This window comes from Trifolium pratense, linkage group LG3, assembly GCF_020283565.1.
Source record: "Trifolium pratense cultivar HEN17-A07 linkage group LG3, ARS_RC_1.1, whole genome shotgun sequence".
Classification (NCBI taxonomy): Eukaryota; Viridiplantae; Streptophyta; class Magnoliopsida; order Fabales; family Fabaceae; genus Trifolium; species Trifolium pratense.
Window position 1 is genome coordinate 29,470,920 of NC_060061.1, and position 19,896 is coordinate 29,490,815.

The 19,896-nt window shown below is 32.7% G+C and overlaps 2 protein-coding genes across 2 annotated transcripts; one reads left to right on the forward strand and one right to left on the reverse strand.

Annotated features, from left to right (window-relative positions):
• Window positions 1-1,183: 1,183 nt before the first annotated feature.
• Window positions 1,184-12,124, forward strand: LOC123913921 (putative phospholipid-transporting ATPase 9). Its single transcript, XM_045964838.1, has 11 exons — window positions 1,184-2,428; window positions 3,367-4,691; window positions 4,796-4,906; window positions 5,217-5,493; window positions 5,873-5,961; window positions 6,204-6,312; window positions 6,421-6,630; window positions 10,316-10,441; window positions 10,523-10,621; window positions 10,789-10,980; window positions 11,231-12,124. Exons 1-11 carry the CDS (start codon window positions 2,036-2,038, stop codon window positions 11,840-11,842), a joined length of 3,543 nt encoding a protein of 1,180 aa, XP_045820794.1. The 5' UTR covers window positions 1,184-2,035; the 3' UTR covers window positions 11,843-12,124.
• A 6,494-nt stretch (window positions 12,125-18,618) lies between these two features.
• LOC123916849 lies at window positions 18,619-19,257 on the reverse strand. Its single transcript, XM_045968413.1, has one exon. The coding sequence runs from the start codon at window positions 19,152-19,154 to the stop codon at window positions 18,771-18,773; it is 384 nt and encodes a 127-aa protein (XP_045824369.1). The 5' UTR covers window positions 19,155-19,257; the 3' UTR covers window positions 18,619-18,770.
• Between the last annotated feature and the right edge of the window lie 639 nt (window positions 19,258-19,896).

The window sequence follows — 19,896 nt, forward strand, 5'->3', positions numbered from 1 at the left end:
TTTCCCTCGTGAAAGAAATGACGAACCTTAGTCTTCAAGTGCTCTTGAGTCATCTGGTCAATCTCGAAAATTTGGACCGAAGGCTCTTGTAGCCAAATATCAATCCATAAATTGATAGTCTTGTTACCAAATTTCCATTTGTTATTTTTATCAATAATACGTAACTTGCCTTTAATGCCTAGCCAATAAGAAGATTCAATGTGATAACCAATCTAACCATTGCTCATGGTTCTACCTCTAAGGAGATCAACCCATTGCTCATGAGAGATCTTGTAGTTCAAAGCTAACTTTAGTAGCCTCATCAAACATAGTGTAGACCATTGTGCCAAGCAACACTAATAAGTTTTCTTTTGTTGAAATCACCTTTCTCATCTTTCCAAATAAAGTTCTACAACAACCTTCGCGACTTGCGTCGATCAGTCGAGCTTTGCCGCCAAGGGGTCGCCAGACCTCCACCACAACCATCGTAGAGTTGTCGAACTTTTGCTTCTGACCACGACGAGATTTGCGGAACTATGCAGTCGGTTGTCCAATGGGTGTATACATGATTTTAAATTGCGGTTCGCATCTGCAAGTGTGGATGTAGTATTGTTGTAGCCACTACAACCGCATCACACCATGCACTACAATTTACGGTTGCATCATAACGGCATCAAGAACTACATTAGACAATTTCAGCCATATTCATTCAAATCTTCTCGCCAAAAATTAATATTAATGAATTTTAAATCCCAATTTACATCAGATGCAATGAATAATCTTACTCTTAATAGTCTCGCAAGAGTGTATTTCAAACATCTATTAATAAATATACACGAAGCAAACTAAGACTCCATTATGGTAAGTAAATAGTATAGTGACATAGTAGTGCTACTTAATATAGTTTGTGAAAATTTATAATTATTTCATCTCGCAATAGCCGCAACGGGTGTCGCAGCAACCACATTGATACCTATAAGTACTCAAAAGATTTTACTATTTGGTCCCGTCATAAATGCTATCTCCATCACCGGGGTCTAGGAGTAAAGATATTTGTTGAAGTTGCTATCTGAATTTCTATGACCATACCATGTGCACGTTTCAAGTCACCTCCTTTCAAAATAACTACCAGTCAAACTGCCAAAGCTGTCTGATTTCACCTTCTAACACAATAAAAAGTAAAAAATGTGTATACAGATAGAATGTTCCACAAGTTTTGGTTGTGAAAGTAACATTTCCATGCTAGTTGTTTCAATAATTGTAATTTCATTTGAAAAGTTAAGGAAGTTGCCAAACAAAACCTTTGAGCTCTGAACCTTGAACAGGGTTGTTTTCTGGCCTCCAAATCTTGTTTACTAGACTCTTGCTCGATCTAACATTAAAAAGTATTTAAAAATATCTTGTTAATGTTGTCTTTTTCTAGTTTCATCATTTTTTTTTGAAGAAGCTAAATTAGCCCACCCAAATTGGTGTCAGAGAGAATCGAACCTCAGACCTCAAGAGGAGCACACTCCAAGGTTCCAAGCCAATACCAATGCACCAACTCAAGTGGATTGTTTCTAGTTTCATCATTATTTGACACGTGCCTTTCTTTTATTTCTAAATAAAAACTGTAGACTTTTCTTTTCCTTCTTTGCTGGTTATATTCCATTGGTTCAATATGCTATCTTTCTCACCATTCTCTTCTTCATTTTTGTCCTAAATTTGTGACTCCTAAAACACCTATTAGGTTTTGTTTTGAACATTTAAAGCAAAACTGAGTTGTAATGTGAGAATTGTCTCGATTTATAAATATATTTTCAGACCATATCTCATTCAGAGGTTCCTAAAAACAGTTTTTCACTTAGCAAAGCTAAGACTGAGTATATCTACTCTTCCTTGATGCTATGCTATCTGGTAATCGAACACATTTTTAAACAGCGGTCACGGTAACAGTTGCAAATCTGGTTTTTGAGCTTGTGAAACTTACTTGAAAGCTGAATCATACAGAACTTTGGAAGCATATAGTTTTAGAGTAGAGAAGAGGTTTTGGAGTAACTTGCAAAAAATTTAGAAGATGGGTGGTGGTAGAACTAGAAAGAAGAGGAACCAGTTGAGCAGAATCCATGCATTCTCAAGTGGGAAAACTTCATTCAAAGGTGAACATTCACTTATAGGAGGACCTGGTTTTGGAAGGATAGTTTACTGCGACGAAAACGAAAGTAGTACTGTTGTGAATTATTGTGATAATTATGTGAGAACTACAAAATATACAATGTTCACTTTCATCCCTAAATCATTGTTTGAGCAATTCAGAAGAATTGCAAATTTTTACTTCCTTGTTTGTGCAATCTTGTCTTTTTTTCCTGTTTCTCCTTACTCAGCTGTTAGCAATGTTGTTCCTCTTGTTGTTGTGGTTGCTGCTACAATTGGGAAAGAGGCTGTTGAAGATTGGAGAAGGATGAAGCAGGTAATTAAATTATTAATGTTTTTCAATTATTGTTTATTCTGTTATTTTCTGTCTACTTTTTGCAATTTGAATGTTTTTCTTTTCATAAGAAAAAACTTAGATTAAGGCCGGCACATCTCCCGGCAAGGTCAGACAGAATCATCAACCATATGTGCAAATTGAATATATGTTTTTTAATATTTTTGTTAATGGAAAAGTTTTGAAAGTACATACTTTTGCAATTTTGCAAACAGGTGTTTATAATTGTTTCTTTATAACTGATTTTGGAAAATTATTGTGAGGGAATTGTGATAGGGAAAGGGGCTTCTGTGTTATATGTCTTGAGATATTTTAGGAACCCTCCAAATGAGAGTGAACAAAAACATGTGTCTTTGTTTCATGACAGGTTTACATCAAACTTGTTCTCAGATTTTTTATATTTTTTTTGAATGGTTATTCTTAGATTAAAAAACATCCAAATGTAAATTACTTTTACTTCAAACTCAATTTTACAAAATCAAGTTCATTCATAATGGCTTAATGTTTCCCAAATCTCGACATCAAGTTAGAATGCATTTTGATGAGGTAAAAGCAATTCTTTGTCAAAATCATATTATATTTCTTAAATCACTTTTACCTCTTATAAAAGTGAATCCAAACTTCGGTTGGAAGAGGAGAACCAACTTTGTGTTCCAACAAATTCCTCGATGGAGATTTGCCACCGCTAACCAGAGGGGAAATTTCGTACCTATAATATGATAACAGAAAAGGAAAAAAAAGTTAATCCACTCTTTAACAGAAAGATACCAATAGTGTTGCATTGGTGTTAGTAAACTTTACCTTTCCTAAATAAAATCCTTACTTGTGTCAAAGAAATGAAATAAAATCCTTACATGGTTGCTTTTCCTTGTTACTTTTTGATTATTCTTGTATCTAACATTATCTTATGATTACATTAGGATATCGAGATGAATAACAGAAAGGTTAAAGTCCATAAAAGAGAAGGTGTTTTTGACTACTCTAAATGGCGTGATTTGGAAGTTGGAGACATAGTGAAGGTTGAAAAAGATGAATTTTTTCCTGCTGATCTCATCCTACTTTCATCAAGCTATGATGATGCAATTTGCTATGTTGAAACAATGAATCTCGATGGAGAAACAAATCTTAAACTCAAACAAGCACTTGAAGAAACTTCCAAATTTCAAGAAGACTCCACCTTCCGAAATTTCAAAGCAATCATTAAATGTGAAGATCCAAATGCATATCTATACTCTTTCATAGGAAACATTGAGCTTGAAGATCAACTATATCCGCTTTCGCCTCAGCAGTTACTGCTTAGGGACTCAAAGCTTAGGAACACTGATTTTATATACGGCGTAGTTATCTTTACTGGCCATGATACAAAAGTTATGCAGAATTCAACCGACCCTCCATCTAAGAGAAGCAAAGTTGAGAAGCGAATGGATAAGATAATCTACTTTCTCTTCTCAGTTTTGTTTTTTATTTCTTTTATTGGTTCCATTTTCTTCGGCATTGCAACAAGTGAGGATCTTGAAAATGGAGTAATGAAGAGATGGTACCTCAGACCAGATGATACTACCATCTACTACAATCCGAAGAAAGCTCCGATTGCGGCAATGCTCCATTTCTTGACTGCACTAATGTTGTATAGTTACTTGATTCCAATTTCTTTGTATGTCTCCATTGAAATTGTGAAAGTCCTTCAAAGCATTTTCGTCAATCACGATGTACACATGTATTACGAGGAAACTGACCAGCCTGCACGCGCTCGTACCTCAAATTTGAATGAAGAACTTGGTCAAGTTGATACTATTCTTTCGGATAAAACAGGAACTTTGACTTGTAATTCTATGGAATTCGTCAAGTGTTCAATTGCTGGGATCGCCTACGGACGAGGTGCTACAGAAATTGAGAGAGCTCTAGCGAGGAGAAAAGACTTAGATGGCAATGTTGCGGAGATTTCTGAAGCAAAGTCATCCATTAAAGGTTTTAACTTCATGGATGAAAGGATTATGAATGGAAATTGGGTCAAGGAACGTCACGCCAATGTAATCCAGAAATTCATGCGTTTGTTGGCAGTATGCCATACTGCAATACCTGAAGTTGATGAAGAAACCGGCAACGTTTCTTATGAAGCCGAGTCACCGGATGAGGCAGCTTTTGTAATTGCAGCTAAGCAACTTGGATTTGAGTTTTATGAAAGGTCCCAGACAACTATTTCCCTGCACGAGTTCAATTCCATAACAGGCAGGACTATTAGAAGGTTTGGTTTGGTTTTAAGTAATCTTGGTTTTCTATATATTAACATTAATCTGCAATTGAAACCTGTGATGAGCATTAAAAGATGAATGAATGTCACTTTTGTAGGTCCTACAAACTTTTGAATATATTAGAGTTTAGTAGTGCAAGAAAAAGAATGTCTGTTATTGTACGAGATGAGGAGGGGAAACTGCTACTTCTTAGCAAAGGGGCTGACAGGTTTGTAAATTTGCTTATTACTTATATTTCATGGCTATCGTAAACGACAAAACTTAGGTACAGTTTCATAGAGATATTTCCACCCGTTCTCTACTAAAAAAACAATATAACTATCACCAAAAGTTTTGGAAGGGTTTGAAAAACCTATCTTTTAAAGAAAAATAATGCCTTTTTGTGACAGGAACGGAAACAATAGTACTTATCATACTGTATCTAAGTTTTGTCCTATCGTAAATATCCTTCATGATTATCATTTTGCAATCAGATTCGGATATTGAACGTCTATTTTTGTCTGGTTAATTAAAATCAGTGTCATGTTTGAACGGCTTGGAAAAAATGGAAGGCAGTTTGAAGAAAAGACTAAGCAGCACATTAATGAATATGCTGATGCTGGTTTGAGGACCTTGATACTTGCCTATCGCGAAGTTGATGAAGAAGAGTACGATCTTTTCAATAAAGAATTGATGGAAGCCAAAAGCTTAGTAAGTGCAGATCGGGAGCAGATTGTGGAGGAAGTATTAGAAAAGATTGAGAAGGATTTAATTCTTCTTGGTGCTACTGCAGTTGAAGACAAACTTCAAATTGGGGTATGTTACAAATAGTGTTTTTCCTTCTGTCTCTAGACGGAAACAAATATTGCCTTATACATTATTAAGAACATGCAATAGTTTTTAGATATGTTCTTAATAAAGTTACATTTGTGTCCCACATTCACAAGGTTTCAGTGTTTGTATATGCTCGGATACCCTAGTCCATTGTATTAGAGATTTAGTGATCGATTTCACATCCGACGTTAGAAATGAACCTAGGCCTAAGTTTGCATGAGGGAAATGGATCCGCTACATGCACCATTCTCAGGCTTATGCAGTGCTTATATGTGCTTGGACACCGTTATCATTCGATCTAGCCTTTTGAAACTGAGGTCGAAGTCTATTTAACACTTAGGATTCTTCTTTTTTCTTATAGGTTCCTGAATGCATTGACAAGCTAGCGCAGGCAGGAATTAAATTATGGGTTTTGACTGGTGATAAAATGGAGACAGCAATCAATGTTGGGTAAGTTCAAATATTTCAAAAGATTTTGAAATCATTTGAGATAATAATATATTGTTAGCTCGAGCCTCAGTGATAATAGTTTGACTTTGTAGTCTCAAGGGATAGAGTTTTAATCCCCTCAAAGACAGTTGTCAAATGTTTATTAATGTCATTTTAAATAATCATAATTTCCCCTTTCCTCGTTTTTTATAACAATAGGATGTCATATTGTCACTGATTTGATAATCTCTTCGTGACCTCAGGTTTGCTTGTAGTTTACTTAGGCAAGGGATGAAGCAAATTATAATTAGTTCAGACACTCCAGATATCAAATCGCTCGAGAAAGTGGAGAATAATTCAGCTGCTGCTTTTGTAAACCCTGCATTCATTTTATATATTAAGATGCGATCAATAAAATCTCCCCATGGAGCGTTGTCCTATTGGAAATATGGTTGTAATGGAAGTTAATTGGTTCTGCAGGCAATCAAGGCAAACGTTCTTTCTCATTTAAGGGAAGGAAAGGAATTACTTGCTGCATCTAATGTAAAATCTGAGGCATTAGCTCTAGTAATTGATGGCAAGTCTCTCACATATGCACTAGAAGATGATGTAAAAGACTTGTTTCTTGCCTTTGCAGTTGGTTGCGCATCTGTTATATGCTGTCGTTCATCTCCAAAGCAAAAAGCACTTGTATGTTTTCCTTGTGTATTTTTAATTGCTCGTTACGATTATCCTTTGTTTATTTCTTTATGAGTTCAAGTTTCATTAGTTTATCCCTTATTAATAGTTTTCAAGCTTAGACTAGCACCTAGCAGTATATTCTTATTACGTGAAAGTTGAAATGAAACTGTAAAATTTTATTTTTTTCTGAAGATTACGTTAGCGAATGTGGCAAAAAGATGTCAGTGCAAAATAATATACTAATAGAAAAGTGTTAACAACTTCACTCTAACCGTCTATTTCCAAAAATCGCTCTATTATCGTAGTTTATGTAGCACAAACATGACATAAACACATGTGACTACATGTTAGAACATTCATGTGACTACATGTTAGAACATTTTGTATTGGGGGACTGCTGCAAATACTCGAACAAGAAGATGATGAAGACGGACATGATGATGGTGCACATAAATTCCAAAGCGTGTGTATCACACTAAACTTTAGGTTCGATTCGCCCCCACCATAAACTGGATGCAAAAGGGTTAACCGGCGAATCCCTTTCAGGATACTTTGGAAACCTTGACATGGATTGCATACCCATATCAAGCATATCAATCAATGATATTTTACAGAATAAAGTTCCTTACAATTCCTCTCGTGCACTAGAGAAATGAAGAAATATTTAGAAATATTCTTTAGACAGAATCCTGACTCATGGAAACATAATTTCTGTTATGTGTTTTCTGTCTCATAAGTGTCTCTATTTATATAGAAACTTATGTCAAATGATGAAAGGACACAACCTTTGAAAGGATTTCAAAAATGTAAATTTGAATTTCAAATTAACCATTACAACATTTCAAATATATTTTGGAAAATCTCCAACAATCCCCCACCATTTTCAAAATATATCTAAATCCATTATTCCGGAAATCTCATGGTTTCAATAAAGGTATCTCACGATTTGAACCATTACTTAGTAAGTTAAGTTTCCACTCATCCCCGAATAGATTGGTAGACAAGCTTTGAACCAATTATCCATTAGAACAAGTGTTCATAACTCACACATGAAATCTCGGTACCATTGATCGAATTATCAAAATGACACATTTGTTAAGGCCTTGTGTCTCATATCCTTTTCATGAGAATTTAAGAGTCAAGCCCTTGAACTCTATGAAGTGGCCTCACTTCATTCTCATATAGGTAGACTATATCGTGAATGCACCCATAATTATGCATTCAAGCAAACATATGCTATATGTCTATTAAGAGAAAAATCTCATCCTACCACTTTTTCTTTTATGGTCCAAGTACTTTAATCTCTTGGGATGTATTTATTATTGTCAAAGTACTTCAATCACTCTAATAGTGTACTTTCATCATTGAACTCAAGACTTGATGTTATTCAAGTGTGAGTTGAGTTTCCACCATTGGTGATCAATTAGATATGGGCTTGTACCACATCCCAAATGATGTCTTCAATGACTTAACCATCATCTCCGAAAACATCATATCTTTGTCAATCCTTTCGTCAAAGAATTGCAAGATTTTCCAACTTTATAACTTTGATTTTGAATATTCAATCAACCACATAGCTATGTCTTTTAAAAAAACTTTGAATATTCCTTTATTTGATAGTTTTAACCGCTATCACAAAACCACGACTTTTTGTCGTTCTATTGTCACTGTGTCATATACTCATATGCACAAACTTTATGTCACTATTCTCTTGTTATAACATATTTAATAATCATTTTAATTTGAAGTTCAACTTTCACTTGAATGTATCCTACATTCAATACATTAAATATGTATAACATCAACAAACATGATCATAAAGATTTGTCATGACCAACTTTTATTTCATAATTAAGATGGATCACACCATATAAGTCATATACCCCACATGAACTTAAAATATTACTTTAGAATTTATTTCAATTTCATTTAAAAAACCTTTTCATATTATTAGTTATCAAATAACTAATACATGTATCATAAATTCTAAATGTCAAAATCAAGTTTCATGTATAAATATGTTCTACGGTAAATTCAAGTAATCATCATAATAGAAAGATAAACAATGACTCAAAATCATTAACATTTTCTATAACTTAATTTCCTCCATGAACAATTACCAACTTGCAATAATTTCAAAATACTCAATCAATATTATTATCAATATAAGCAAGAAATTAACAATAATTTTCATATTATCAGACACATATAATATGAGATGATCACTTTAAATTTAATAACTTCTAGCACAAAATAATAATAACACTAAAATATGCATTTCATATTTTGACAATTCATATACACTACTTTTATATTAAAAGAAGATCACATAAAAGCATTCCTCATAAACCAAACTTGTCAAAATTCACATAGTTTCTAAATCATGCATATCATAATCATATATCCATACAAGTTAAATGTGTACCTTTCACCATAGTCAAAAATTTATGTTTTTTCATTTATACTTCAATGATACTTATTAAAATCAACACCAAAACTGATCATCGAATAGTTTCAATCTACACTTATCACGAACCAATGTGATTTGCTTCACCGAATGACATTATTTAGCAAATATTTATTCACAGTATCATCTGAGAACAATTTTATGCAGAAAAATCATGTCAAAATTAAACCAAACAGTAATCAAATATATAGAAATGGAACGGTGTGATACATTCCCTCTTATACAAAGTTTGCATATTATAGACACATATTCATTGCCGATTTCTTAACGGCATAAAATTTTAGAACAATAAATTCTAAAATATGACATTTGACTGTAACGTAATACATCTTAAAATTATTACACATACATATGCCTACGTGATTCAATTCATGGCATGGTTTCAAAACATGACAATTTAACATCATGAATCTGTGTATACATACTCATAAATTAAACAAATCAAACATATATCATGCATGCAATTAACCTTTTCATATATAATTTGCAATAAAAAATAAGAAAGAGTATTGATACTTATCTCTTTAAATTTTGTGACAAAGGCGTAGTTATCCTCTTCAAATTTGCAGTCATCAATTAATCACAAACAAATTATGAATCGAACCTAAAGATTGTTAGAACATTTTGTATTGGGGGACTGCTGCAAATACTCGAACAAGAAGATGATGAAGACGGACATGATGATGGTGCACATAAATTCCAAAGCGTGTGTATCACACTAAACTTTAGGTTCGATTCGCCCCCACCATAAACTGGATGCAAAAGGGTTAACCGGCGAATCCCCTTCAGGATACTTTGGAAACCTTGACATGGATTGCATACCCATATCAAGCATATCAATCAATGATATTTTACAGAATAAAGTTCCTTACAATTCCTCTTGTGCACTAGAGAAATGAAGAAATATTTAGAAATATTCTTTAGACAGAATCCTGACTCATGGAAACATAATTTCTGTTATGTGTTTTCTGTCTCATAAGTGTCTCTATTTATATAGAAACTTATGTCAAATGATGAAAGGACACAACCTTTGAAAGGATTTCAAAAATGTAAATTTGAATTTCAAATTAACCATTACAACATTTCAAATATATTTTGGAAAATCTCCAACACTACATTCAATTAATTCATTTTCTCAAATTATTATCGGTGTCGGACATGTCAGTGTCGTATCTGGTGATTTGAACATGTTCAGTCTTTAAAGGTCTTTCTAATACAATTATGCAGGTTACTAGACTAGTAAAGATTAAAACAGGTTGCACTACTCTAGCAATTGGTGATGGTGCAAATGACGTTGGAATGCTTCAAGAAGCAGATATTGGTATTGGCATCAGTGGCGTTGAAGGAATGCAGGTAAATCTGAATTCTCCTGCATTCTTTTGTTCTTTGTAGTTAATGAGTTCTCAATTGTCATTTGATTCACTATATTTTCAGGCAGTTATGTCCAGTGATATTGCAATTGCTCAATTTCGGTATCTAGAGCGTTTACTTCTTGTGCATGGACATTGGTGTTACAGAAGAATCTCATCAATGGTAAAAATCTTAATGTTTAAAAATATTACATTACAAAATAAACTTCTCCGTTTTACAAATGGTTTTCTGTGACAGTAGAAGTTAAACCTGAGATTCTTCTTCTAAGTTATAATGAGTACACATTTGTTTAATTAACAAAACTATATTAAACTATATTCTAATTGCAGATCTGTTACTTCTTTTACAAGAATATTGCCTTTGGCATCACTCTATTCCTGTATGAGATTTATGCCTCATTTTCGGGGCAAGTTGCATACAATGATTGGTTCCTGTCACTATATAATGTATTCTTCACTTCCCTTCCTGTAATTGCTTTGGGAGTATTTGACCAAGATGTCTCTGCTAGATTATGTCTCAAGGTATCTCTTTAAAAACTCAATTTCTTTGTTATAGCATTCTGTCACCACTCAATTGAATTTTAAAAAGGAGGACAAATTCTGCGAGCGAGTGAAAATAGGAGAACAAAAACTGCAATTAAGCCCAAGATCCATTCAATTATGCATCTTATAAAAAGGACTAAAAACTCAAAATGCATCGTATAAAAAGGAGCAGATCCACTCAATTATCTTGATCTCATTATCTATCTTTCATTCTGTAATAATTTTTCAGTTCCCATTATTATATCAAGAAGGTGTACAAAATGTCCTATTTAGCTGGAAAAGGATTCTAGGTTGGGCATTCAATGGAGTAATGAGTGCTATCACGGTATTCTTCTTCTGCATTAATGCGATTGAGAATCAAGCATTCCGCAAAGGAGGCGAAATAGTTGGACTTGAAGTTCTTGGTGCAACAATGTACACATGTGTTGTGTGTGTAGTGAATTGTCAAATGGCATTATCCATAACTTACTTCACTTACATACAACATTTATTCATCTGGGGTGGCATTCTTTTTTGGTATATTTTCCTCCTAATATATGGAACTATTAACCCTTTATTATCAACCACTGCTTATAAAGTCCTAATTGAAGCTTGTGCACCAGCACCATCTTACTGGCTCATAACTCTCCTTGTCCTTGTTGCTTCACTCCTTCCGTATCTTGTATACACTTCGATCCAATTGCGGTTCTTTCCTATGTTCAATCAAATGATACAGTGGAGAAGTAATGATGGGCATGTAATTGATCCAGAATATGTTAATGCTGTGCGACAACGATCAATAAGACATATAAAAGTTGGATTCACTGCTCGATTCGAAGCATCAAAGACTTCACGCGGCTGAAAACCATTGAAAAGTAATGTTTTGTTTTTATGTGAACATTGGAGTAATTTTGTTGTAGATAAATAGTTATTGAATTGAATATATTTGTTGAGATGCCCTTTACATTGGGTAATTTTTCGGAACATAATGAATTTTTTTGGTTTCTTAATTCAAGATGGGGTAGAAGCTTATAGCTAAAACTGTGTTAGAAAGTCGTTGTATGAGTTGTTGCAGTATAGAAGAAAATGTTCATATCGTTGGATTAAAGGACAATGTCATGATTTTAAATTGTTCTTGCAGTTACATGCGAATATATGTGGCGATGTTGTCGCAAATCACAATTGTGGTCTAATACTGTTGTGGTGAACTTCAAAACCAAAATCTTTACAATGTGGCCGAAGAAAAAGTAAGTAGTTGCAAACCACAATCATATACCTTTCAACTTATCATCAACCAAAAAATAAAATGGCAAAGAATGATAGAAACATGATCTAATGCATGAAATAATGTTTTACCATGATGATCATGAATTCATGAACCTCTTTTTACCACAACTCAATGCTAAGCCAAATCATAAAGATTCAAAGGCTGACCTACTAATAACAGAGGTAAACTCACTAAAGGTTATTAATCACACAATTACAATCTATATCTACCTATGTGACCTGATATATAGCCATTCCCATGATGGCATCATAATCAAAGACACCACCAAGTATCAGTTTTTGATTCAGTAATGTTTCTGATGTCAAGCAATATGGTTTCTAAAAACTAATCGAATCGAACTCCATAAAGCCAATATAATGTCATTTACCATGGATTAGAAAGCTTGTTAAATGTAGAGTCAAGACAGAAAGAGTCTTGAACAAACCATTTTGAAGCCAATGTCATTGAAAATATGGCTTTCACTAATATGAACAAGTAAGAAAAATAGTGGACTGAATAAGAATTGTGAAATGGCAAAAATGGTAACAAGTGAAAGCGTAAAAATGAGTAAGGAAAAGAAGTTTTAACGTTTAAGGTGTGTTTAAGTGGAAATAGCGGAGTCTCAGGTGTCTTTCTTCGCTATCTCTCTCTCTCTTTCTGATTTCTCTTTCGCATCTATTTTTCATGTACCAAACCGAGCGTTAAAAAGTAGATCATTGAATAAAGAGGCAATACTTCCGCGTTGACCAATAGTTAATTAATAATGTTAGTTTAGTAAAATTGTCACATATTTTAAAAAAGGAAAACTCTGTACACTTTTTTTTGTCACACGCGTATGTCTTTGAACACTATTATTGTCTATATTACGGGTGTCAAAATTATCCATTTATCCATTATTCATCCAATCCATCCACCTTAATTTTAAAATCCAATGAATTATTGATAGTTTTTTTTTTTTTGACAAAAATGAATCATTGATAGTTATTAATTTTAAAACCAATGGATAACCATTTTTTTAAAAAAAAAATTCAAAAATTAGAAAAATAAAATGTTAAAAAATGACCACTAAAATATTACTACTGTTTTTTGACTAATAAAGTGTTACTACTGTCAATAAATAAATAAAAAGTTAAAAAATACCACTAAAGTGTTAATAAAACTATTATTTTAAATTTTTTTTTTTGACAAATTAAAACATTTTCTATTATTTAAAAAACTGGTGATTTTTTAATTTTTTTAAATAAAGTACTGATTTTTATTATAAAAAAAAAATCAGAATCTCCTTATAATAAAAGAAAGGAGTAGTATGTTTAAAAGACTTTATTACCCATGTAAACCAGTTGGTGACAAGTGGCGATTTTGGCAAGCTTTACAGGATGACAAGTGGCACATCCACAAGCTTACACCTTTATTAATTTCCCACACTTATTTGAATTTCGATTTTGAATTCAAATTTTATAAACTAAAGTTTCATTCCCTCACTTTTTCTCTTTTTATATACCACTTTTTACTTTATCATCTTTCATTATAAAACTTTCATTCACACTCTTTCTCTTAACATTTTTATGTTCATCTTTTCTAATCTTCATTTTTTTGTTTTCTAATCTTCATTTTTATTTCTTATTTTGTAGGATAAATTCAAAGGTAAATAAATAAATTATAGATCTTTTACTTTTCTTCTTCTTCTTTTTTGTACATATTTTTCTTCTTTCTAACTTTTTTTTGACAATTTTTCTTCAGCAAAGCTTAATTCTAATTTTTCGAACATAGCAAAAGATAGAAGGTTTTTCTCTTCTCAACATATCAAGCAAGAACACATGTAAGTAGATATCAAGCAAGAACACATGTAAGTAGATAACGATGATATCATTTTTTTTTCTTTACTTAAACACAACAACAGTTTTTTCTTTAGTTTCATCATCAATAATATTCTAGAACAAGGCATATCTTTTCCACCATGGATATTTTATTTTGATTTTTAACTGATATTTTCAAAGCATCTGGAAAATTAAAGAAAAAATGAATTGAAACCAAATAACTTTTACTTTGGTCCTTTATTTCATAAATTTTGTTGTTAAATCTTTTGTTTCAAGAGAATTAACTTTAAAAAAAAAAATCATAGTTGAAACAAAAAATTGGCAACCATTACTAATTAGAAAGAACAAAAAATATATATTATACTAAAAAATATATAATCAAATTCTATTGATTATCGATACTCTTAGATCTAAAAGAAAATATATAATTTAGTTTTTTTAAGTATTGATACTCTTAGATCTAAAAGAAAAGATCAGAAGAAATACTTGGAAAAATCTAAGAAGAAAAAATAGAGAGACAAAAATTATAAATCGACAACCAATTTACTGTCCTTCGTCAACTTCATTATTTTTTTCATTATTTTTTTTTATCATTTTTTTATTTATTTTGACAGATCTACAAAGAAGATGCAAATAGCTAATTGATTAGTCCAAACTATTTTAAGTGCAATGTTGATCACTAATTAAAATTTATAAAACAAAAATAGTGATTCCAAATTTAATATCTCAGTTTCTACACAAGATAATTCAACTTGCAACATTGAATTTGGTTGATAATAATGATCCACACATTAGGACCAAACGCATCCCACGACTCAACAATTCCGAAGAAACCTAACGCACGGAATGCGCGACCCGTGCGACAGCACGGGTATGTTACTTGTTTTTAATAAAAAAAAGACAGATTTTTGAAAATAAAAAAAAAACAGTTTTTTTTTTTAAAATTTTAAAATAAAATAATAATTTAAATATTCTATTATACTCATTCCATTTCAAATTACTTGTCGTTTTAGGGAAAAAATAAGAAATTAAGAAAGTGTATTTTTGCACATTATTTTCCTATTATATCCTTATTTTAATTCACCAATAATTTTTTTTTTCACACACACTTTCTCTTTCCAATAAATTTATGTACTAAAAAAAATTAATATGATATGTACCAAAAAAAAAAAAAACTTTAGTTTTTCAAATATATATTAAATCTTTTACGGTTTCAACAAAACTCCTAAATATTTGGAATTTATATGAGGGTATAATAGACAAAATATAACCTTAAATTATCAAAATGATAAGTAATTTGAAACTTTTTTTTTCTAAAACGACAAATAATTTGAAACGCAGGAAGTGTTTATTATTAAATTATTAAATTAAAATAAAATTAGTGGTGGAAGGTGGTGGCTGACCACTGAAGCGGGGATTCCCCATTTTCATGTCCCCAAACGGGGCAATCCTCGCGATGATTTCCATTTACAGATAAAATTGACATCCCTACATCCTTCCCCTCAGTCAAAGGTCTGCCACGTGAGAGTGGGGCTAGTAAGACAGAAACAACAAAAATGCTTATGCGATATCTTGCATATTTTGGGGGCCGATCTGGAGTAAGGCCGGACAGTTGAACAAGTTTTAGAAGTATGATGTAGCAATTTTTTTGTTTTGTTTTGTATGCTCTATCTTTTTTATTATGCAATGCATACTACTTTATCACTTTTAGGTCCTTTATATTTTTTAGAATTGAGTTTTGGGCATAACTCATCCTTACAAAACTGGCTTGTAAGGTGAGGATTGCCCTCACTTTATAAACACACATTCAGGTCATCTCGCAACCGATGTGAGACTCTTAACACACTCCTTCACGCCTAGTACTATTGGGCTTGGTGCGTGGATATAAACAGTGGGTGGCCCGATAGTGGAAACCTGATAACAGGTGGCCCATCGGATCGTGGAGAGGCTCTGATACCATCTTAGAATTGAGAAAAAAAAAAACAGTTGGCATATGCCTTTCCCATTTTACCTTCCGCTACTTAAGTAGCGGACGTTGTAAAAATGAGAATTTTTTGAGTAATCTTGCCACTGTCGTCTGCTACTTAAGTAGCGGAAGAGTCGATGGTCAATTCTCCTACTTCAGTCAAAGGCCTGCCAATTCGCCACTAGTGCGGCTAAAATGCATATAAATAGAAGCCTTCAGGTGGTTAGGTCTCACACATCTCCCATTTAGGTTCTGCTTCTTCTTCTTCTTCTTTTTTTTTTTGTTTTTTTTTGTTTTTTGTTATTTCTTGTGTAAATGGCTGCACGGTCCTTCGTCGGCTAATCGACGAGGAACTTGTGCCCAAATTGGGTATGGTATGATTAGGGTCACACAAATTAGACTCTCCCACACATAAATGGGACTGTCCCATGACTGTGAAATGGTTGGGGTAGAAGGAGCAAGATGTTAAGTCACCCTCCTCCTAGGTATGTCAACGGGGCGGGGATTGAGCGGATGTTACTTTACCACTCCTTGTTCCACCATCTAAAATGTTTCCCATCCCCGTCCTCATTCCCCGCTTTGGGGAATATTCTTCCTCCATCCCCATCCACGCGGATCCTCACAGTTCCCACTGAGATCCATCAACCTTAAAAAATATCAAATTTCTATTATTTTCAATCAAATTAGTTGTAAAAAAACTAGTAAAGTTTAATTATAAAACAAATAAAAAAATTAAAATATTAGTTTGAGTCATATGACAATAATAAACATCATATATGAACAAATATATACACATATTGTGTAACCGTATAATAAAAAATAATTTATAAAGTACATAAATGTATATTTTAATAAAATTTTATGGGACAAAATACCGTCTCCATCCCCAGACCTCTTTAGGGGGAACTTTCTCGTTCATTCGCATCCCCATGGGGAAAAATTCCCCATTTTGGTGCCCCCAAACAGGGCAATTCTCACGTGGATTCCCATTTACAAATGAAATTGACATCCCTACTTCATCCCCCTCGGTCAAAGGTCTGCCACGTGGCCAATATTAATTGGCCAATGGGGTGGCCAGATTGCCTATAAATTGAGGACTTCAGAATTTTGAGGTCTCACACCTCAAATTCTATTGTTCTGATGTTTTTATAGTATTGTTAGTTTGCTTATTTTTTTGTCATTTCGTGTGTAAATAGCCGCATATAGTCCTCCGCCAGCTAGTCATACCGTACTTACTGTTGTTGTTTAGTCACCATGGTTGGATACGGTATGTTAATCGACCGGGGACTTTTTGTGTCCTAATACTTGGATATGGTATGATTAGCCGAAAAAGAGGCCGGTCGAGGAGTAGAGGTCTGTAGGACCACAATAAGATGCTGACCACCATGCTAAACTTTTTAGTTCAAACCACGTTGCTCTTTGCATTTCTCTTTGCATTGCTCGTAGATTCATCATTTTTATTTTTACCGATTTTGAATTTGTATTACATCGATTGACTCCATCATTTTGACTCTATATGATACTTTTTGTGACTTTTATTTTAGTAATGTAAGTTATTTTATTTTCATTTGATTCTTTAATTTATAAATATTAGACATTTTAATCTCTATTTTTTTATTTTTTATTTATACCATGATATTGATGCGAAGTTTCCATTGTCGTTAGCGATGATTAATCTTCACCAAATCTGTAGGGCACATAAGGTGTATTCTCCACTTCCAATTGAATTTTCTTGATACGCATAAGCCAGAAATAGAATTTCTAATCGCATATTTAAGGGGACTAAGACCATTGATACTTATCCAAATTTATTGTTTGTTCCATTTTGATTTTTTTTTTGTCAAATGGTCTAGTTGCTAGAATTTCATCTTAAAAATGAATAAGTGAGTTGCATGAGAGTGCGAGAACTCCGACTCTACATATATAAAACAATGTTTCAGTCAACTGAGTGAAACTCACGGAACGGTTCCATTTTAATCTTTTAAATCACACATGTTTGTAATTTACATAATCAAAATGAAATAAAAATAATTTAATGAACTAAAGTGTATACAAGAAACAAAACAAATATAAAAACCTTAAAAAAACTTCCCTAAAAACCTTAACAAAACAAAAGAGGAGGATGAAAATACAACCATATAACAAGATCAAACTACATAATCATTTTCAAACTTCCCTTTCCATCATTTTGAGTTTTAACATTATTAAGTTGTTTGATCTTATCTCATGAGTGATGAGTTGTACTTTCATCTTCCTCTTTTCTTTACTATCATAATATCCTAGCTCTCTTTTTCGTTCTACTCTTTAAATATCAACTTCTCTTCCTTACTCATCTTTACCATTTCATTTGTTACCTTTTCAAATATATAAGCCCATCCGAACCATATTATATAAATCTCATGAGATAAGAAATTAATAAGAAGGTACCTCCTAAAACATCTCAAATTAATGTAAAACGATCAAACAAAACCTATCGAATTAACTACAATTTAATTTCACTTCATTCTATATCCTAACAACATTCAATCAAATACATATGTTCTGTTTGATCTAAAAAAAAAGAAAAGAAATTGATCAAACTAGCTCCATATAGAAATATTTGACTTCGATAATATTTTTCAAAATTTACAATATTATTAATTTATATAAAAAACAACACAGCTAAAACCAAATTGTCTGCCTCGAATGTGAACTAGCTAGCTAAACATATAGAGTCCATTCCAGTATTCCACAACATGAATTAAACTTGAACATCACCATCTTTAACCTTACAATCATTTTCTTCTTCTTGATCATCACAAACCATAACCTTAGCCCCAACGCCTCCAATTTCAACATCTCTACCCATATAATCTTGGCACCGACGCTTCAGCCATCCAAAACAACCTCTACCTTTAATACTCTCCAATGGAGTAAGTTCTCTTCGATTACACGTTTGACTCAAATAACAAGAGAGCATAGCAAGAATGGTAAGAACAATGATCACAGCAAAAAATGGACCAATAGATCCTGATGATTGCCATGCACTAGAGCTACTTGGGGGTGAAATATTAGCTTCTTCTCCTGCAGAACTCAATTGTTGTTGCTCCGGTTGTAGAAGTGAAGAAAATGTTGCTGTTGCCATTGCATTAATTAGTATGATTATATATCATATAATCAAAGTAAAATTATTGATGTGGGAGTAAGCATATATATAAGGGTTCCTTAGCATGGTGACTTTGAAAGAGTGGAAGAACAACGTGGAAAGTTTGGTTAAATAAGGTAGCTGAACACTCTCTTTTGCTTAGTCAGATGCATGGTTGCATGTGGAAAGTTGGGTTCTTCTTTTGTATATATGGGTTTATTTGTTTGGTTTCTAATATGTTGAATTTAAAAGTTAAAAGTGATTCACATGCAAGGTTGACGCTGCATGTCACACTTTTTCGTTGGCACTTTGTTAAAATTCTCTTTCTTTTATTTGATTTCTTATTTTGACACTTCATCTCTTTTCTCTTTTTTTTGGTTACATTTTCACACTTCATCAAAACATATGCATATAGTTGAGTTTGTATAATAAGAAATTTATAAGAAAAAAAAAAAGAGGTGGACTTGTTATAACTCATAAGTAACATATTTTTGATTTGATGAAAGAGTAGATGTTGCAACAGTAACATATAAGAAATTTATATACTTAATATTTTAAAATTTTAGTGAAAATGTGGTGTACAACCTACTTTGTATGATTGCTCTTAATTTATTGATGATCTTTTATATTTTAATTAAGGTTTTCACTTTTCAGGGAAGATTGTCAATTTCTAACTCGTGATTGAGAGGTGGTTCTTCTTCATACCCTTCGAGAAGACAATTTGTGCATAGATGTTCTAGCT